We start from the raw sequence: 18,545 nt of genomic DNA on the forward strand, positions 1-18,545 counted from the left end.
TCTCTGAATTTCTCCCAGTCCTCAGGTGTGTCACTTTTTTTTGCTAATTTATATGTTTCTTCTTTGGACTTGATACTATCCCTAACTTCCCTTGTCAGCCACGGGTGCACTACCTTCCCTGGTTTATTCTTTTGCCAAACTGGGATGAACAATCGTTGTAGTTCATCCATGTGATCTTTAATGCTTGCCATTGCATATCCACTGTCAACCCTTCAAGTATCATTTGCCAGTCTATCTTAGCTAATTCACATCTCATACCTTCAAAGTTACCCTTCTTTAAGTTCAGAACATTTGTTTCTGAATTAACTATGTCACTCTCCATCTTAATGAAGAATTCCACCATATTATGGTCACTCTTACCCAAGGGGCCTCGCACGACAAGATTGCTAACTAACCCTTCCGCATTGCTCAATACCCAATCTAGAATGGCCTGCTCTCTAGTTGGTTCCACGACATGTTGGTTCAGAAAACCATCCCGCATACATTCCAAGAAATCCTCTTCCTCAGCACCCTTACCAATTTGGTTCACCCAATCTATATGTAGATTGAAGTCACCCATTATAACTACTGTTCTTTTATTGCACGCATTTCTAATTTCCTGTTTAATGCCATCCCTAACCTCACTACTACTGTTAGGTGGCCTGTACACAACTCCCACCAGCGTTTTCTGCCCCTTAGTGTTATGCAGCTCTACCCATATCGCTTCCATGTCCTCCAGGGTAATGTCCTTCCTTTCTATTACGTTAATCTCCTCTCTAACCAGCAATGCTACCCCACCTCCTTTTCTTTCTTGTCTATCCCTCCTGAATATTGAATATCCCTGGATGTTGAGCTCCCATCCTTGGTCACCCTGGAGCCATGTCTCTGTGATCCCAACTATATCATATTCATTAATAACTATCTGCACATTCAATTCATCCACCTTGTTACGAATGTTCCTCGCATTGACACACAAAGCCTTCAGGCTTGTTTTTACAACACTCTTAGCCCTTATACAATTATTTTGAAAAGTGGCTCTTTTTGCTTTTTGCCCTGGATTTGCCTGCCTGCCACTTTTACTTTTCACCTTACTACGTTTTGCTTCTACCCTCATTTTACACCCCTCTGTCTCTCTGCACTTGTTCCCATCCCCCTGCCACATTAGTTTAAAGCCTCCTGAACAGCAGTAGCAAACGCTCCCCCTAGGACATTGGTTCCAGTTCAGCCCAGATGCAGACCGTCCTGTTTATACCGGTCCCACCTCCCCCAGAACTGGTTCCAATGCCCCAGAAATTTGAATCCCTCCCCCTTGCACCATTTTTCAAGCCACCTATTCATCTGAAATATCCTCCTATTTCTACTCTGACTAGCACGTGGCACTGGTAGTAATCCAGAGATTATTACCTTTGTGGTCCTACTTTTAGTTTATCTCCTAACTCCCTAAATTCACCTTGTAGGACCTCATCCTGTTTTTTACCTATATCGTTGGTACCTATGTGCACCACGACCACTGGCTGTTCACCCTCCCATTCCAGAATGTCCTGCAGCCGCTCAGAGACATCCTTGACCCTTGCACCAGGGAGGCAACATATCATCCTGGAGTCTCGTTTGCGGCCGCAGAAACGCCTATCTATTCCCCTTACAATTGAATCCCCTATCACTATAGCTCTCCCACTCCTTTTCCTTCCCTCCTGTGCCGCAGAGCCACCCATGGTGCAATGAACTCGGCTGCTGCTGCCTTCCCCTGTTGAGACATCTCCCCCAACAGTATCCAAAACAGTATATCTGTTTAGGAGGGAGATGACCTCAGGGGACTCCTGCACTATCTGCCTACTGCTATGCTGTCTAGTGGCCACCCCTTCCCTTTCTGCCTGTGTAGCCTTTACCTGCGGTGTGGCCAACTCACTGAACGTGCTATTCATGACTTTCTCAGCATCACGGATGCTCCAGTATGAATCGAATCGCAGCTCCAGACGCTCAATGCGGTCTGCCAGAAGCTGCAGTTGGACACACTTCCTGCACACATAGTCGTCAGGGACACTGGAAGTATCCCTGATTTCCCACATGCTGCAGGATGAACAAACCACGGGGCCGAACTCAGCTGCCATGACCTACCCAATACTTGCCTCAACTTTTGAAACTTTCTCCTTTTAAAGGAACTTACCCGGCCTTACCTCACTTGGAGTGAAGTTCGTCCTCAGCCTCTGCTCGTCGAAGCCTCTCAAGACAAAGCCTTCCTACTCTGTCCCCCTCTACTCCGTTGTCCGCTCCATCTACTGTTCTCTTTAAATATTCCTGCTGCCTCACAGTCCGACTTACACGCGCTTGCGCAGTCGTGCCCCCGTTAAACTGCCGAAGAAAAAAAGTCCTTTTGTTCCAGTCCCTTTGTTACCAGTGGGCTGTTTAGACTATTACAATGTCTCCTAACATCAGGGATTTTTTTTTAAAACCAGTTAAAATTATTAAATAATTAATTATTAAATTATTAAGAATTAAGAGCTTTAAATTTAAAGGCCCTTGGAAACTTCTACATATGTGCAGAAGGTTTTATGGTCCGTTTTATGCATCTTGCTAGATTACTGTTTTGTTCCACTTCACCCTATCCGATCAATTTTGTTTTGCTCTTTTGCTGAACAATCAGCTGGGATGGCATTGCAAACAAGATTATTATTGTACCTCTGTACACATCACAATTATAAATGCATTCCCATCTACCCCAGTTACATAGCAAACATGAGGAAATCTGCAGATGCTGGAAATTCAAACCACATACACAAAATGCTGGTGGAACACAGCAGGCCAGGCAGCATCTATAAGGAGAAGCACTGTTGATGTTTTGGGCCGAGACCCTTCGTCTGGACTCATACGGCTGTAATAGCGGGTCTGGATCAAAATATGATCTAAAGTTGAAGGGCCGAAGGAATTATAGATGGGGAGCAGCGAGAGAGGGTTTCACTGAACTCGCATCGAAGAGAAGATTTAAACTTCTTCAGTGTAGGCATCATTGGCAGAGGCTTCGCAGTAGTGAATTTGAAAACGCAAACATGAGGAAATCTGCAGATGCTGGAAATTCAAACAACAACACACGAAATGCTGGTGGAACACGGCAGGCCAGGCAGCATCTATAGGGAGAAGCTGACGAAGGGTCTCGGCCCGAAATGTTGACAGTGCTTCTCCTTATAGATGCTGCCTGGTCTGCTGTGTTCCACCAGCATTTTGTGTGTGTTGTTACCCCAGTTACATGCCACCTTTTAAAACCAATAATCTCCCTCCCTCAGTTCCTGTGCCCACTTCCTCTTGAAGAGGTAAATGGTTATTAATGAATAATCAAGTTGTTAATGATCAAAGAATGATAAAATACAACTGAAATCATATTTAAATGACAGAAATCCAGAGCAACACACACAAAATGCTGCAAGAACTCAGCAGGTCAGGCAGCGTCTATGGAAATTAATAAAGTTGATATTTCAGGCCAAGACCCTTCTTCAAGACTGGAAAGAAAAGCAGAGGCAGCAGCAGAATGAGGAAGTAGGGAGAGGGAAAGACGATGGCCATAGGCGATAGGTAAAGCCAGGTGGGAAAATACAGGGCTGGGAGGAAGGAATCTGACAGGGGAGGAGACTGGACCATGGAAGAAAGGGAGGAGTACCAGGGGGAGGTGATAGGCAGGCGAGAAGAGGTAGGAGGTCAGAGTGGGAAACAGAAGAGGGAAGGGGGCGAGAAAAATTTGTTTACTGGAAAGAGAATTCAATATTCATGATGTCAGGTTGGAGGCCACCTAGAGGTATTGCTCCCCCATCCTGAGGGGGGCCTCATCACACAACAAAAGGAGTCCCTGGACCAACACATCACAATGGGAATGGTTGGCCATGAGGATGGAGCTGAGGTGCTCAATGAAGTGTTCCCCAATTTACAACAGGAATCAACACTAGCATTAATATTACTACTAATAATATATTTATAGAGCACCTTTCATACAGACGATGTATTTCTAAGTGCTTTACAGTGGGATAAAGTGCAAACATGCAATTAAAAGACAGAATTATGTCGGCTAAAAACAAATGGACATCACGGAACATAGAACATCACAGTACAATACAGGCCTTTTTGTCCACAATGTTGTACCAACCTTTTAACCTACTATAAGATAATTCTAACCCTTCCCTCCCACATAACCTTTCACTTTTCTATCATCCATACGCCTGACTAAGAGTCTCTCTAACATATCTGCCTGGCAGGGCATTCTATGCACCCGCCATTTTCTGTGTAAAAAAACTTACCTCCCCTAAACTTCCCTCCAATCACCTTAAAGTTTTGCCCTCTCATATTAGTCACTTCCACTCGGGGAAAATTGTCTCTGGTTATCCACTCGATCTACGCCTCTCATCATCTTGTACTCCTCCATCAAGTCACCTCTCATCCTCCTCCTCTACAAAGACAAAAGCCCTAGCTCGCTCAATGTATCTTCATAAGACATGCAAAAAATGGACGAACTGGGCCTGTGGTTTAGAAGAGGGAGGAGGCTTGGCTGATGAAGTCACCATTGAGGGGTCAGTGATGGAAAGGGTGAGCATTGTAGATGCAGTCACAAAGAAAGCACGGAAGTGGCCGTATTCATTAGGATTTTGAGGAGATTTGGTATATCATCAGACACACTTGCAAGTTTCTAAGAGCATTCTAACCGCTGCATCACTGTCTGGTATTGGGGGGGGGGGGGGGGGGGGTGTACACCACTGCACAGGATCAAAGTCAGCCAGCTCTATCATGGCACGAGCCTCCCCAGCATCCAGGAATTCTTCAATGTGCGATGCCTCAAAAAGACACATTAGGTCCCCCATCACCCAGGGCAAGCCCTCTTCTTATTGTTACCATCAGGGAGGTACAGGAGCCTGAAGACACAATTCAGGAACAGCTTCTTCCCCATTGCCATCAGATTTGTGAACGGACAATGAACCCATGTCACCACTTCACGATCTTTTCTTCCCTCTTTCTGCACTATTTTAAATCTGTAACTGTAATTTATTGTTTTTTTATTATGTATTGCAATGTACTGCTGCCACAAAACAACACATTCCACAGCACATGCCGGCGATATTAAACCCGATTCTGAAACATCTAGGACCATGAATGGTCTTCGCAAAGGGGTTCTCCCTCTAGTGGCAGAATTGAAAACTGCGGATCACCTCTTTGCACAGATCCTGCATTCCCAGCCTGGGGTGTACTGACCCCTCAGTTAATGGCACGGGTCCGTGGCACAAAAAAAAAGGTTTGGAAACCCCTGGTTTATGAGTTTATGAAGTAAAACCTGATTCTGATTCTGTTTCCATTTCCTCTTTAAAAGGACACAGACAGGACCTGAAAAAGGAATTATTATTGATTAGAAACGTGAGAGTTAATCGGGGTAGATGGAAATGAATTTACAATTGTGATGTGGACAGAGTTATAGTAAAAATCTTCCGTTTGCAAAACACTCACAGAAGAGAACAAAATTAATTAAAACAGAATAGTAATCTAACAAGATGTATAAAAAGATCATAAAACCATCTGCAGATGTGCAAAAATAGCAAAAGTTTACAAGGTCCCATTACATTTTGAACTCTTTAAGTTTGTACATTTCAGTTAGTTCAGCTCTGAATTCTGGAGAGCAAGATTAATCCCTCTCCATACAACAAACCTCCCCCTCCCGGAATAAATCTGTAATAGACTGAGAAATAACTCTAAAACTTATCTCCTGTACCAAATAAAGTTGCTGCTGAGCACGTGTTTGTGGTCTTTGTTGCTGTAGCTGTACCTCTAGAGATGCTCTTCTGCACACCAGTGCTGTAATGTGTAGATATTTGAGTTACTGTCACCTTCCTGTCAGCTTGAACCAGTCTGGCCATTCTCCTCTGAGCTCTCTCATTAACAAGACATTTTCACCCACAGATTTTTGTCACTCAGTGGATTTTTTTCTGCACCATTCTCTGTGAACTCTAGCCAGCGTTGTGTGTGAAAATCCCAGATCATCAGCAGTTTCTGAGATACTCAAACCACCCCATCTGGCATCAATCATTCCACGGTCAAAGGTCACTTAGATCACATTTCTTCCCCCATTCCGATGTTTGGTCTGAACAATAACTGAACCTTTTGACCATGTTTGCATGCTCTTATGCATCGAGTTGCTGCCACATTTGTATTAACGAAGTGGCCACTGAGCACACATTGAGAGAGAATGAAAAGCTTTCGTTTACATGCAATCCAGACAGATCATTCATTGTATTTACATCGAGGCAGTCAAACATAATCAGGATGCAGAATGGTGTTAAGAGTTTCAGAGAAAGTGCAGTGCAGGTAGACAATAAGAAACAAGGGCCACCACGAGGTAGAACAAGCGATCAAGAGTTCATCTTTATTGTGTGAAGAGATCGGTAAATAGCTGCTTGGATTAGAGAGCATGTCTTATGAGGAAAGGCTGAGTGAGTTAGGGCTTTTCTCTTTGGAACAAAGGAGGATGAGAAGTGACTTGATAGAGGTGTACATAAGGATAGAAACATAGAAACATAAAAAATAGGTGTAGGAGCAGGCCATTCGGCCCTTCAAGCCTGCACCACCATTCAGTATGATCATGGCTGATCATCCAACTCAGAACCCTGTACCTGCTTTCTCTCCATACCCCCGATCCCTTTAGCCACAAGGGCCATATCTAACTCCCTCTTAAATATAGCCAATGAACTGGCCTCAACTGTTTCCTGTGGCAGAGAATTCCACAGATTCACCACTCTCTGTGTGAAGAAGTTTTTCCTCATTTCGGTCCTAAAAGGCTTCCCCTTTATCCTTAAACTGTGACCCCTCGTTCTGGACTTCCCCAACATCAGAAACAATCTTCCTGCATCTAGCCTGTCCAATCCCTTTAGAATTTTATATGTTTCAATAAGATCCCCCCTCAATCTTCTAAATTCCAGTGAGTATAAGCCTAGTCGATCCAGTCTTTCTTCATATGAAAGTCCTGCCATCCCAGGAATCAATCTGGTGAACCTTCTCTGTACTCCCTCTATGGCAAGAATGTCTTTCCTCAGATTAGGGGACCAAAACTGCACACAATATTCTAGGTGCAGTCTCACCAAGGCCTTGTATAAGAGGTATTGATTGGGTGGACAGCCAGAGACTTTTTCCCAGAACAAAATGGCTTTAACCAGGGCATCATTTTAAGGTGATTAGAGGAAAGTGGGGGGGGGGGGGGGGGAATGTGTCAGAGATAGGGTTTAAAAAACAAACAAACAGTGGTGGGAGCATGGAACTCACTGTCCAGGGTAGTGGTAGAGCAGATATGCTGGAGACAATTATGTGACTCTTAGATAAGCACATGGCTGATAGCAAAATGGAGAGCTCTGTGGGAGGGAAGGGTTGGGTTGATCTGAGAGTAGGTGAATAGGTCCGGACGACATCAGGACCTTCATGGTGCTGCACTGTACACTTGCACACTGTCATCCTTGGGTTGTGTTGGTTGTTCACTGTATGTTTCGATGTATCCTTGATAAATCCGAATCACAGGAAGGGAATATGGGCCAAGTCGACCAGGAGGGAATCTGAGGTTTCCATTGGTCCGCGTCGACCGTAGATGCTCTGTCCCAGCTGTCTACGTGATATGCAAGCCAGGGCAGTATGATATGCAGAGCAAGCTCCCCCTCTCCACACAGCTGTTGAACCCAAAGGAACGGCAGAGACCGATATAGTTTGGCACCAGCAGCATCGCAGGAGCTGCCAGTCACCCTTGAACTCAACGTCAGACTACAGCTCCAGTTTTATCCCCTCGGGGTTTACTCCCGAAGCCTTCCCTAAGTGTAGGTATAGACACAAGGCGGCAGAGGTTTGCGATGAGAGTTTTCTGTCTCCAAGGTGAGCTGCCAACCATGGCTGACAAGAAACCAGGAGGAAGAAACAATGCACGATCACTCTCCACAGTGTACACTTGCAGTTCTCAAAAGACCAGGCAGGACACATATTTCACCAGCACTTCTTATTAAAAAAAAATCAATATAACATTTTCTCTCTTAAGCAAGAAGTATAAATACTTTGAATGTACATCTGTATTTTGAGATGACTGGTTACAATATGTTGATAAAGTCTGCAATATACACACAAAAATCATAACTTAACATTCCTCACACATACAAAGCACGAGGGGAGAGGTCATCAGCTCTTTACTGCGAGGTGTCTCGCATAGGAGTTGCAGTCAACTCTTCCAAAGAGACAGACAGAGCCCATGAGGGGAGACAGAGGATCATTTGTTCCAACTGAAACAAAAGGTGTACTAGTCCAAAAAAACACTTACAGACACTGTGCAACGTTATGAGCGATGAAGTACAAGCAAGACAGGAAGGCATGGGTTGTACAGAAGGGACTTCAGTACAGTCAGAGTTACCAATACAATTTTTAAACATTTGATCTTTTTCCCCCCTTTTGCAAATTGCAAATGGTGTCAGTGTCACTGTGAGTTGGTCTGCAACTTCAAATTCCTCGGTAATCATGTGTAAAGCCCTCCCACATCACTGAGCATGTCTACATGGAGCACTGTCACAGGAAAGCAGCACCCAGCATCAGGGGCCCCCACCATCCAGGCCATGCTCCCTTCTCACTGTTGCCATCAAGAAGGTGGTACAGGAGTCTCAGGACCCACACCACCAGGTTTAGAAACAGTTATTACCCCTCAACCATCAGGCTCCTGAATCAGAGGGGATAACTTCACTTGACCCATCATTGAAATTTTCCCACAATCTATGGACTCCATTTCAAGGACTCTTCATCTCATGTCCTTGATATTTATTGTTTATTTTCTTTGTTATTGTCTTATTATATTACTATTTTACTTGTTCATTTGTATTCACTGTGAAAGCTTGCAACTAACTGAATCTCAGGGTTGCATATGGTGGCACGTATATACTTTGATAATAAATTCGTTTTCAGCTTTGATCTGGTCCAGCCTATGTTCAGGGCTGGCTACAGGTCTCCCCCGGTTAACTTGATCAGACGTGGTCTCTGCAAGAACAGACTGGCAGTGATGGGGAGAACACTGGCTTGCTGGCTTTGCGCTGAGACTGGCGCACTGCACGGTGGGGTCTGGTACAACTCTGCCCTCAGCTGCGTCCAGTACGAACGCAGACACGAGGGAAGCTGGAGGGCAGAAGACAGACAAACAACGAGGGACTACAGCTGACTGTGGAACAGGAAGGCACAGCCCGAAGCTGTGTGACTGTCTTCTTTCTGAGCTGGGAGCTGATCCAATGATTTCTCCTCTCGGCTGTTAAATCTAAAGGGTGGCACAGTTGTACAGCAGCTGGCACAATGCTTTACAGCGCCAGGTCCCCATTCTTACCCCTTCTCCTCTCCTCACCTGCCCACTGCCCCCCTCTGGTTTCCTGTTCCTTCCCTTTCTCCCATGGTTCACGCTCCTCTGCTATCAGATTCCTTCTCCAGCCCTTTACCTTTTTCACCTATCACCTCCCAGCTTCTCACTTCAGCCCCCTCACCCGTCACCAGCCAGCCTGTACTCCTCCCCCTCCCTCCACCTTCTCATCCTGGCTTCCGTCCCTTTCCGTTCCAGTCCCCACCTGAAACATTGACTGCAGATTCTCCTCCACAGATGCCGCCCGACCTGCTCGAGTTCCTCCAGCACTTTGCGTTTACAGCGCCAGCAATTGGGATTCAATCCCTGCTGCTGTTTGTAAGGAATCTGTGTGGTCTCTGCATGGTCGTGTGGGTTTCCTCCCACAGTCCAAAGACGGGTTAGGGTTAGCGAGCTGTGGGCACGCTGTGTTGGCACAGAAAGGGTGGCAACACCTGTGCCCTGTGCCCAGCACAATCCTCGGGCTGCGTTGTACACAACGTACGTTTTTGATGGACATGTGACAAATAATAAAGTAATCTAACTACAACCGAATGCAAAACAAAGTGTTACCACGCCCTTCATTTGACACAGCAGCGTAGCCATTAGTGTAGTGGCACCACTGATGGGAAAAATCCGGATTTGCTTCCTGCTGCTGCCCACAGATGCCGCCTGACCTGCCGAGTTCTTCCAGATTTTGTGTTTCCTCCCACACTCCAAAGGTTAGTGAGTTGTGGGCATGCTACGTTGGCGCTGGAAGCATGGTGACATTTGCGGGCTGCCCCCAGCACCATATTCGGACCGAAACAAGCCCTTCAGCCCATCGAGTTTGTGCTGATCATCAACACCAATCCTACCCCAGAACCATTTTATTCATGCCCCCTCATTTCCATCAACCCCCCCCCCCAGATTCCACCCCTCACCCACACTAGAGGCAATTTACAGCGGACAACTAAAGTGGCAGATCAAAGAACATACATCACAGTACAGGCCCTTCGGCCAACAATGTTATGCTGGCCCTTTTAAACCTACTCTAAAATCGATCTAACCCTTCCCTCCCAAATAACCTGTAATTTTCCTATCATCCACGTGCCTATCCAAGAGTCTCTTAAATGTCCCAAATGCATCTGCCTCGAACACCAAGCCTGGCTGGCTGTTCCACACACCCATCAATGTGTGTGAAAAACCTGCCTCTGACATCCCTCCAATACTTACCCCCAATCACCTTAAAATTATGCCCCCCCATGTTAGCCATTTTGGCCATGGGAAAAGGTGCTGGCTGTCGACTCACTCTATTTTTTAATTATTTACAGATACATCATGGTATGCTTCAATGGGTGCCTGGAGCTTACATTTGCATCGAGAAGCAGACAGCCATCACTGCACCAGGCAAATGACAGGGAAGAAAGAAGAAACCACCAGTCATGCGACTGAACGTTAGGACCGTGGGCCCAGGCCTCTCAGACGACCTGCAGCAGATCAGCGACAGCAGGAAAACAGCAATCACTGACCCTGAGCTGAGGAGGCTGGACATCGACGTAGCAGCACTGCAAGGGAGCAGGCTTGCTGCAGACGGCGTGCTGCGGGAGAGGGACTCTACCTTCTTTCAGCAGGGCGGACCACCTGAGGAATCCCGACCGCACGGCGTCGGCCTTGCTGTCAACAACAGCCTGCTGTCCACGATCGTTCCTCCCACCGGCGGGTCAGAACGCATCCTTTCCCCCAGCCTTTCAACGTCAGGTAAAGCGAATATCCTGAGTGTCTACGCTCCAACGCTGGGCTCACCTCGAGAAACAAAAGGTCAGTTTTACGAGGACCTCGAAGCTACAATCAGCAAAATACCAGAATCTGAATGCATCATTCCGCTTGGTGATTTCGATGCTGGAGTCAGATCTGACCACAGCTCATGGCCAGGCTGCCTCGGACACTTCAGCGTTGGTAAGATGAACAACGGCCAGAGACCGCTGGAGCTTTGCTCCTATGGCAAGCTGTGCCTCACCAACACGCTCTTCAAGACAAAGCCTCACCATAAAGGTCTCCTGGAGACACCCAAGGTCCGGACACTGGCATCAGCTGGACGTGATCATCACCAGAAGAGCTGCCCTCAACAGCGTGCTTCTAACACGCAGCTTACACAGTGCAGACTGCGACACAGGCCATTCCATGGTGTGCAGCAAAGTCCGACTGAAACCAAAGAAGATCCACCACACCAAGCAGAAAGGATGCCCACGCGTCAACACCGCTAAGGCAGCGAACCCAGAACTTCGCACGAAACTCAACGACCAAAGGAAACAGGCTTTCAAAGCAAATATAGCCACAACCAATTCATTCGTGACACCGTCTACAACACCGCCATGTCATCCCTCCGGGAAGGAGGAGAAGAAAATCCAAGATTGGTTTGAATCTCAGCTGTCTGAGATGGAACCTGCCATCAATGCCAAGAGAGAAGCTCCGATCAACTACAAGAGAGCCCTGTCAGAGCAGAATCTCACTGCACTGAGAATGGCAAGAAACAACGCTCAAAGGATGACTAGATGCTGCGCAGTCCACTACTGGCAGAGCCTGTGCCGACAGTGGCAACGTGCAAGGCACGTATGAGGGGATGAAGAAAACCTTCCGGACCAGGGACGGTGAAGTCATCAAGGACCGTGCCAAGCAGATGCAGAGGTGGGGCGAGCTCTACCAAAACCTGTACGCCACTGAGAACAAGTCAGCCCTTGCCAGTATCCCTGCCCTACCTGTCATGGAAGAGCTGGGCCTACCCCCAACAGAGGAAGAACACAGCAAGGCCATCGACAGGGCACCAGGCAAAGACAGCATCCCTGCAGAAGTGATCCAGTGCGGGAAACCAGTGCTCCTAAGCCACCTTCGAGACCTGCTCGGCCAGTGCTGGGAGGAGGAATCAGTTCCCCAAGACATGCGAGACGCAAACATCATCACATTGTTCAAGTATAAGGGAGACTGTAATGACTGTAATAATTACAGAGGCATATTCCTGCTCAACACCATTGGCAAGGCGTTTGCCCGACTGCAGACACTCGCAGAACGCGGCTACCCTGAGTCCCAGTGTGGTTTCAGAGCAGAGAGATCCACTATCGACATGATCTTCTCACTCAGGCAGCTGCAGAACAGAGACAGCCTTTGTATGTTGCCTTTATCGATCCGACCAAGGCTTTCCACCTGGTTAGCAGAAGAGGCCTCTTCGCACTCCTGAAGAAGATCGGATGCCCATCAAAGCTGCTGAATCTCGTCGCCTCTTTCCATGACGGCATGCAGGGGACAGTACAATTCGATGGATCATCCTCAGAGCCCTTCTCCATCCAAAGCGGAGCGAAGCGTCCCTGCCCCGACGCTCTTCGGGATCTTCTTCTCCCTCGTGCTGTTGTACACTTTCAGGACAACTGATGATGGAGTGTACCGACACACTAGGTCCGACGGCGAGCTTTTCAACCGCATGCCTCAGAGCAAAGACCAATGTGCGTCAGGTGCTGACCCGGGAGATACTCTTCGCTGATGATGCTGCCCTGACATCACACACACTCTGGGCTCCAGAGGCTAGTCAGTTCCCTTGCACATGCTTGCCAAAGAGTTTGGCCTCACCATCAGTCTGAAGAAGATGGAGGTCATGGGCCAGGTCGTCAGCAAAGGCATCGGCGACCACACCCTGCAAGCGGTAGATGAATTCACCTACCGAGGGTCCACAGCCTCCAGCAACCTGTCCCTCGATCCAGAGCTCAACAGGCAAAGCCACCTCTGCTATGGCCAGGCTGTCGAAGAGAGTGGGGGAAAACAACAAGCTCACCACAGCCACCAAGATTGCAGTGTACAGAGCCTGTGTACTGAGTACTCTTCTCTACGGCAGCGAGAGTTGGACAACCTACACGCGCCAAGAGCACCACCTCAACAGCTTCCACCTACGGTGCTTGCGTCAGATCCTGGGCATTTCCTGGAAAGACCGCATGCCAAACAAGGACGCCCTGGACCAGGCCAGCATGCCAAGCATGTATGTCCCTCTCACACAGTGACGACTGCACTGGCCTGGCCGCGTCTGCCGCATTCCCCCAGGACATCCTACATGGAGAACTGGCCGCAGGATCCCGGCCCATAGGGCGCTCACTGCTGCGTTACAGGGACGTTTGTAAACGTGACCTGAAGTCTGCTGATATCACTTGGGAAGAGGCACCTGCGAATCGCTGCACCTGGCGACAGGCTGTACGTACAGACATTATCAATGCAGAGGAAAGACGAACTCAACTGTGGTGGGACAGAAGAGAGAGAAGGAAAGCTGCGGCAGCCACTACCCAGCCGCAGCCATCGGCCTTCGTGTGCAGCAGCTGTGCCAAGGACCGCCACTCCAGAATCGGCTTATTCAGCCACAGCCGACGCTGTTCCACACCCAACTGAGTCCGAAACCAGGCGCATCCATTGTCTACTTAGACAGACGGAGCCATTATGGTAACAGGCCCTTCTGGTCCAACGAGCCCACACTGTCAATTACAGCCATGTTCCCGATTACCTACTAACCTGTACACCTGTGGAACGCGGGAGGAACGCGGGACGCCTGGAGGAAGCCCACACACTCACAGAGAGAACGTACAACCTTCTTACAGACAGCGGCAGGATTGAAAGCTGCTGTAACAGTGTTACATTGACCACTACACTACCATGCCACTGTCATATTATACACCTCTATCAAGTCAAGACACTCTTCATATATCCAGACACAGGAATTGTGTAAATTCCAGCCACATCTTGTTGTAAAGTTGTATGCTGAATGGAGAGGTGATTGGATAATTTCCCTACAGTACTGATGGAAGTGCAGGGACTTCACATTATCTGGAAACAACACTACCCTTCCTGCTGGGATTATCCTGCTTTTACTGAGAGAGGTCGCTGTAGTTTCTGTTAAACACAAGAAATTCTGCAGAAGGGTCTCAATCCAAAACATCCAACTACTTTTTCCCATTGATGGTGCCTGACCTGCCGAGTTCCTGCAGCATTTTGTGTGTGTTCCTCTGGGTTTCCAGCACCTCCAGATTTTCTCTTGTTTGAAACTCTGCAGATGCTGGAGATCCAGAACAACACACACAAAATGCTGGAGGAACTCATCTACGGAAATGAATGAACAGTCAACATTTCAGGCCAAGACCCATCATTAGGATTGGAAATTGATTTCTCCTTCCAATACTGAATGTTTTCCTCCCTCCTCTTCCCTCTTCTTCAGTTCCCCACTCTGACCTCTCCCCTCTTCTCAACAGTCTATCACTTCCCCCAGCACCCCTCCTTCTTCCCTTTCTCCCACAGTCTACTGTCCTCTCCTATCAGATTCCTTCTTCTTCAGCCCATTATCCTTTCCACCTATCACCTCCCAGCTTCTTACTTAGTCCTCCCCCACCCACATGGCTTCACCTATCATCTTCTAGTTAGTCCTCCTTCCCTTCCCCCACCCTTTTATTCTGGCTTCTTCCACCTGACGAAAGCTCTTGGCCCGAAACATTGACTGTTAATTACTCTCCGTAGACACTACCTGATGTGCTGAGTTACTCCAGACATGGGCATTGCCTGAGTTTCTGTCCTGGGATCGAGGCTTAAGGGTTGAATCGGAAGTCTGGAAGCCAAGGCCCACTGAACAGAGTCAAGTCTATGAACCCGGAGGTTAGTTGAAGCCCAATGTCTGCAGAGCCGAATCCAAGACTGCTGGAGGTCAAAAGAAGATGGCCTGTCCTGGGGTTAAAGACCACGTACGTACGTGCGTGGGTGGGAGGAAGGAACGGGGTTCGTTTTTACTGCTGCTGATTTTTTTATTTTATTGAACTGCTGCGTGGAACAGGCCCTTGCAGCCGCGCTGCCCGGCAACCCCTGATTAAATCCTATCCTAGCAACAGGAGCATTTACAGTGACCAAGGAGGAAACCGGAACACCGGGAGGAAACCCAACCGGTCGTGGGGAGAATGTACAACATTTCTTACAGGCAGTGGCAGGAATTGAATACTGTAAATTGTTGTGCCAACCACTACGCTGCTGTGCCGTCCGTTGTTTAGTTGTTTGTGTTCATCGAGGGCTACGTTGGTGCCCGATTTGTGGTGATTCTTGCCAGTCTGTCCCCAGCACATAGTTGGGTGTTGGATGTTAATGTAAAAAGACACATTTCACCATATGCTTCGATGCACACATGATAAATAAACTTGAATCTTTGTAAATTGACTGTAGGCCTCAGCTCAAGCCTATCTCAGACTGATACCATTAGCATTATGTCTTTTGCGTTAACAACCTACACGTGGCGATCTGCATTGAGGAGGGCAGGAGCCTGAACACACCCAACATTTCAGGTATAGCATCTTTCCCTCCACCATCAGATTTCCGAATGGACAATGAGCCCATCATATACTACTTCACTATTTCTTCTCCTCTTACTGCACTACTCATTTAACTTAATTTTCATATATATACACACACTTCTTACTGTAATTCACAGTTTTATTATGCATTGCTGCTGCAGAACAAATTTCACGACATATGTCAGTGATATTAAAACTGATTCTGAGCCTCAATACCTCACAACTTTCCACAAACCTCAAGGCAATTTGCTGAGATGTTTCCCGGCAACCACACCACAGCAAGGCTTCCTGAATCTGTGTGTGATCGATCATCTTCCAGCCGATCAGACCAGGGCGGGGGATGCATCAGGAATATCTGGCAAGTCTGCGCACTCCCTCCGTGAGGGACGCAGTGTCAGGAACCTCAGGATATTATTAACTCAGAGAGACAGCACCGAACAACAGTTCCATCCCAACGTGTCCTACCGCCCAGCAAACCACCTATTCAACCCTAACCTAATCACAGGGCAATTTACAATGACCAATTAACCTACTAACCAGTATGTCCTTGGACCGTGGGAGGAAATCAGAGCACCTGGAGGAAATGCACATGGTTTACAGGGAGGATGTGCAAACTCCTTACAGACGGCGCAGGAATTGAAATCATACGCTCAGAGCTGTAGTAGCATTGCGTTAACTGCTGAACTACCATGGTGCCCACCCCCACCTCATTCCAAAGTTCATGTGGTTCCCCTCGTCACCCAACCAGATTCCTTTCGGATAGGCACTGTCAGGCTGAAGGCCTCCCAACAGCGACACTGACAGCTAAACGTGACACTGAGAAACCCCGCAACCATCCATTTCCATCAAATCAGTAGAATATATATTTCTTTTACAAATACAGTCACGTCTTTCCGAAGACATCCACAGTTAAGCAACATGTTACTGCTGTCAGTGTGTCCCCATGGTTACAGCTTCCCACGATGCAACACCTCAGACAGGAGTTATGTACACAAAGTAAATATGCTTACTTAGCGGGGGGGGGGGGCGAGGCAGGGGGGCGCGAAACACAACTGCTCACAAAATCCGAGGCAAGGGTCCAGGCCAACATCTCAACGGGTTTTGACAACACCTCGAACTTAAAAGAGGAGACTGACAAGTTTCTACAACACACAATCCACACTATTGAACATCCAATATCCTACATGCAACCAGGAAGAAGGGAGGTATTGACCCCAACGCACCACCTCCAGCACAGAAGTCGCCGGCCTCCTCTAACACTCCGAGGAACTGCCCTTCAAGTGACTCATTTGCAAGGCCTTCACGTGGAACTCATAGATCTTCAGGGCGGGGCCCAGCTTGATCGACAGTCCTGTTAGAACGTCGCTCCGTTTCATGAGCAGCAGGGACTTGCCGTCGATTTCCTGCAGGTTTGTGGGAAGGAGAGACCAGATACAAGTCAGTGCTAGCCGGAACAGGAATGTTGAATGATTGTGAAGGGGGAATTGTCGTGTTGCAATGTCTTCATCACTGTGGCCTTGAGCACATGAGACTGAGACCGTGAGAATGCACTACAGCCATCAGAACGTGAAACTCGGGTGAACACACAGTGGGACTCGTGAAGAGTAGTGATTGGTTCTGTTGGCTGGCTTATTTATTTAGCGACAGAGCTAACAGGCCCTTCGAGCCACCCACCCCAGCAACCCCTGACACTAGATAACCCATTCAGTGAGGCTTTGGACCGTGGGAGGAAACCCACATTTTCCATGAAAAAGGCATAGAACGGTGCTGGAATTTAACTCCGGATTCCAGAACACCCAGCTAATAGTGTCTCGTTGACTGCTACCATAACGTGGCACCTGAGCTTGTGTTAATGTAGTGGTCCATTTCTGCAGTATTTTACATCAGTGGGGAGGGTATAACAGTAGAGCACTCGGGGGGGGGGGGAGGAGGGGAGGGGGTGCAGACTAAGAGGCTTCACCGGCAGACCCCGGCTTGTGAACACTGCTGGGGCTCGAGTTGGAAGTGCGTCACGGTGAGAGGGCTCGTACATACCTAGTTAAGTATTTTTATGCTTCCTATTCTGTCCAAATGAACAAAGTATCGTTACTTTCAGCGCAAAATCGGAACCTGCGACTTTCTGCCACACTGAGCCAATCCACAAAGCTTCTGGTACAGGTATCAGTGGTACAGGCCTGCAGCCCAACTTGTCCAAGATGCCCATCTGAGCCACCTGCTGCCATTTCACCCATATCCCTCGAAACCAGGGGTTCCTAATCCGGGTTCTAATGACCCCTTGTTTAACGGTGTTAAAAAAGGTTGGGATCCCCTGCTGCTCTAAACCCTTCCGATCCACACACCTGTCCAAATACCCTTCAAATGTCGTTAATGTGCCTGCCTCAACCACTTCCTCTGGCAGCTCATCTGATATAGAGTTCACCTTCTGAGTGAAAAAGCTGCTGTAATGTTCTACATTCTGTGTTCTAAGCTTTATATCACAGAGTCATAGAGCACTACTGCACAGAAACAGGCCTTTCGGCCCATTTAGTCCATGCTGAACTGTTATTCTGTCTAGTCCCATCTGCTCTCACCTGGGATGCAGCCCCTAAACTCCATGTAACTATCAAACGTCTCTTAAATGATGAAATCGAAGCCGCATCCACCCTTCCGCTGGCAGCTCGTTCCACACCCTCACCTCCCTCTGAGTGAAGTTCCCACTCATGTTCCCCTTAAACATCTCACTTTTCACCCTTAACCCATGACCTCTAGTTCTAGTCTCACCCATCCTCAGCAGAAAAAACCTGCTTGCATTTACCCTATCTATACCAATCAAATCTCCTCTCATTCTCCTACGCTCCAGGGAATAAAGTCCTAACCTGTTCAACCTT

The 18,545-nt window shown here is 47.8% G+C and overlaps 1 protein-coding gene across 2 annotated transcripts in view; it reads right to left on the reverse strand.

Moving 5' to 3' along the window:
• Positions 1–7,960: 7,960 nt before the first annotated feature.
• samd13 (sterile alpha motif domain containing 13) overlaps positions 7,961–18,545 on the reverse strand; it is a 71,191-nt gene continuing 60,606 nt past the window's right edge. For both annotated transcript variants that reach the window (XM_073062537.1, XM_073062538.1), the window contains one exon: positions 7,961–17,081. In XM_073062537.1, coding sequence (XP_072918638.1) covers positions 16,932–17,081 — 150 coding nt within the window. In that variant the 3' untranslated portion in view covers positions 7,961–16,931. The remainder of the gene's footprint in view (positions 17,082–18,545) is intronic.

This window comes from Hemitrygon akajei, chromosome 12 (assembly GCF_048418815.1).
Source record: "Hemitrygon akajei chromosome 12, sHemAka1.3, whole genome shotgun sequence".
Taxonomy (NCBI): Eukaryota; Metazoa; Chordata; class Chondrichthyes; order Myliobatiformes; family Dasyatidae; genus Hemitrygon; species Hemitrygon akajei.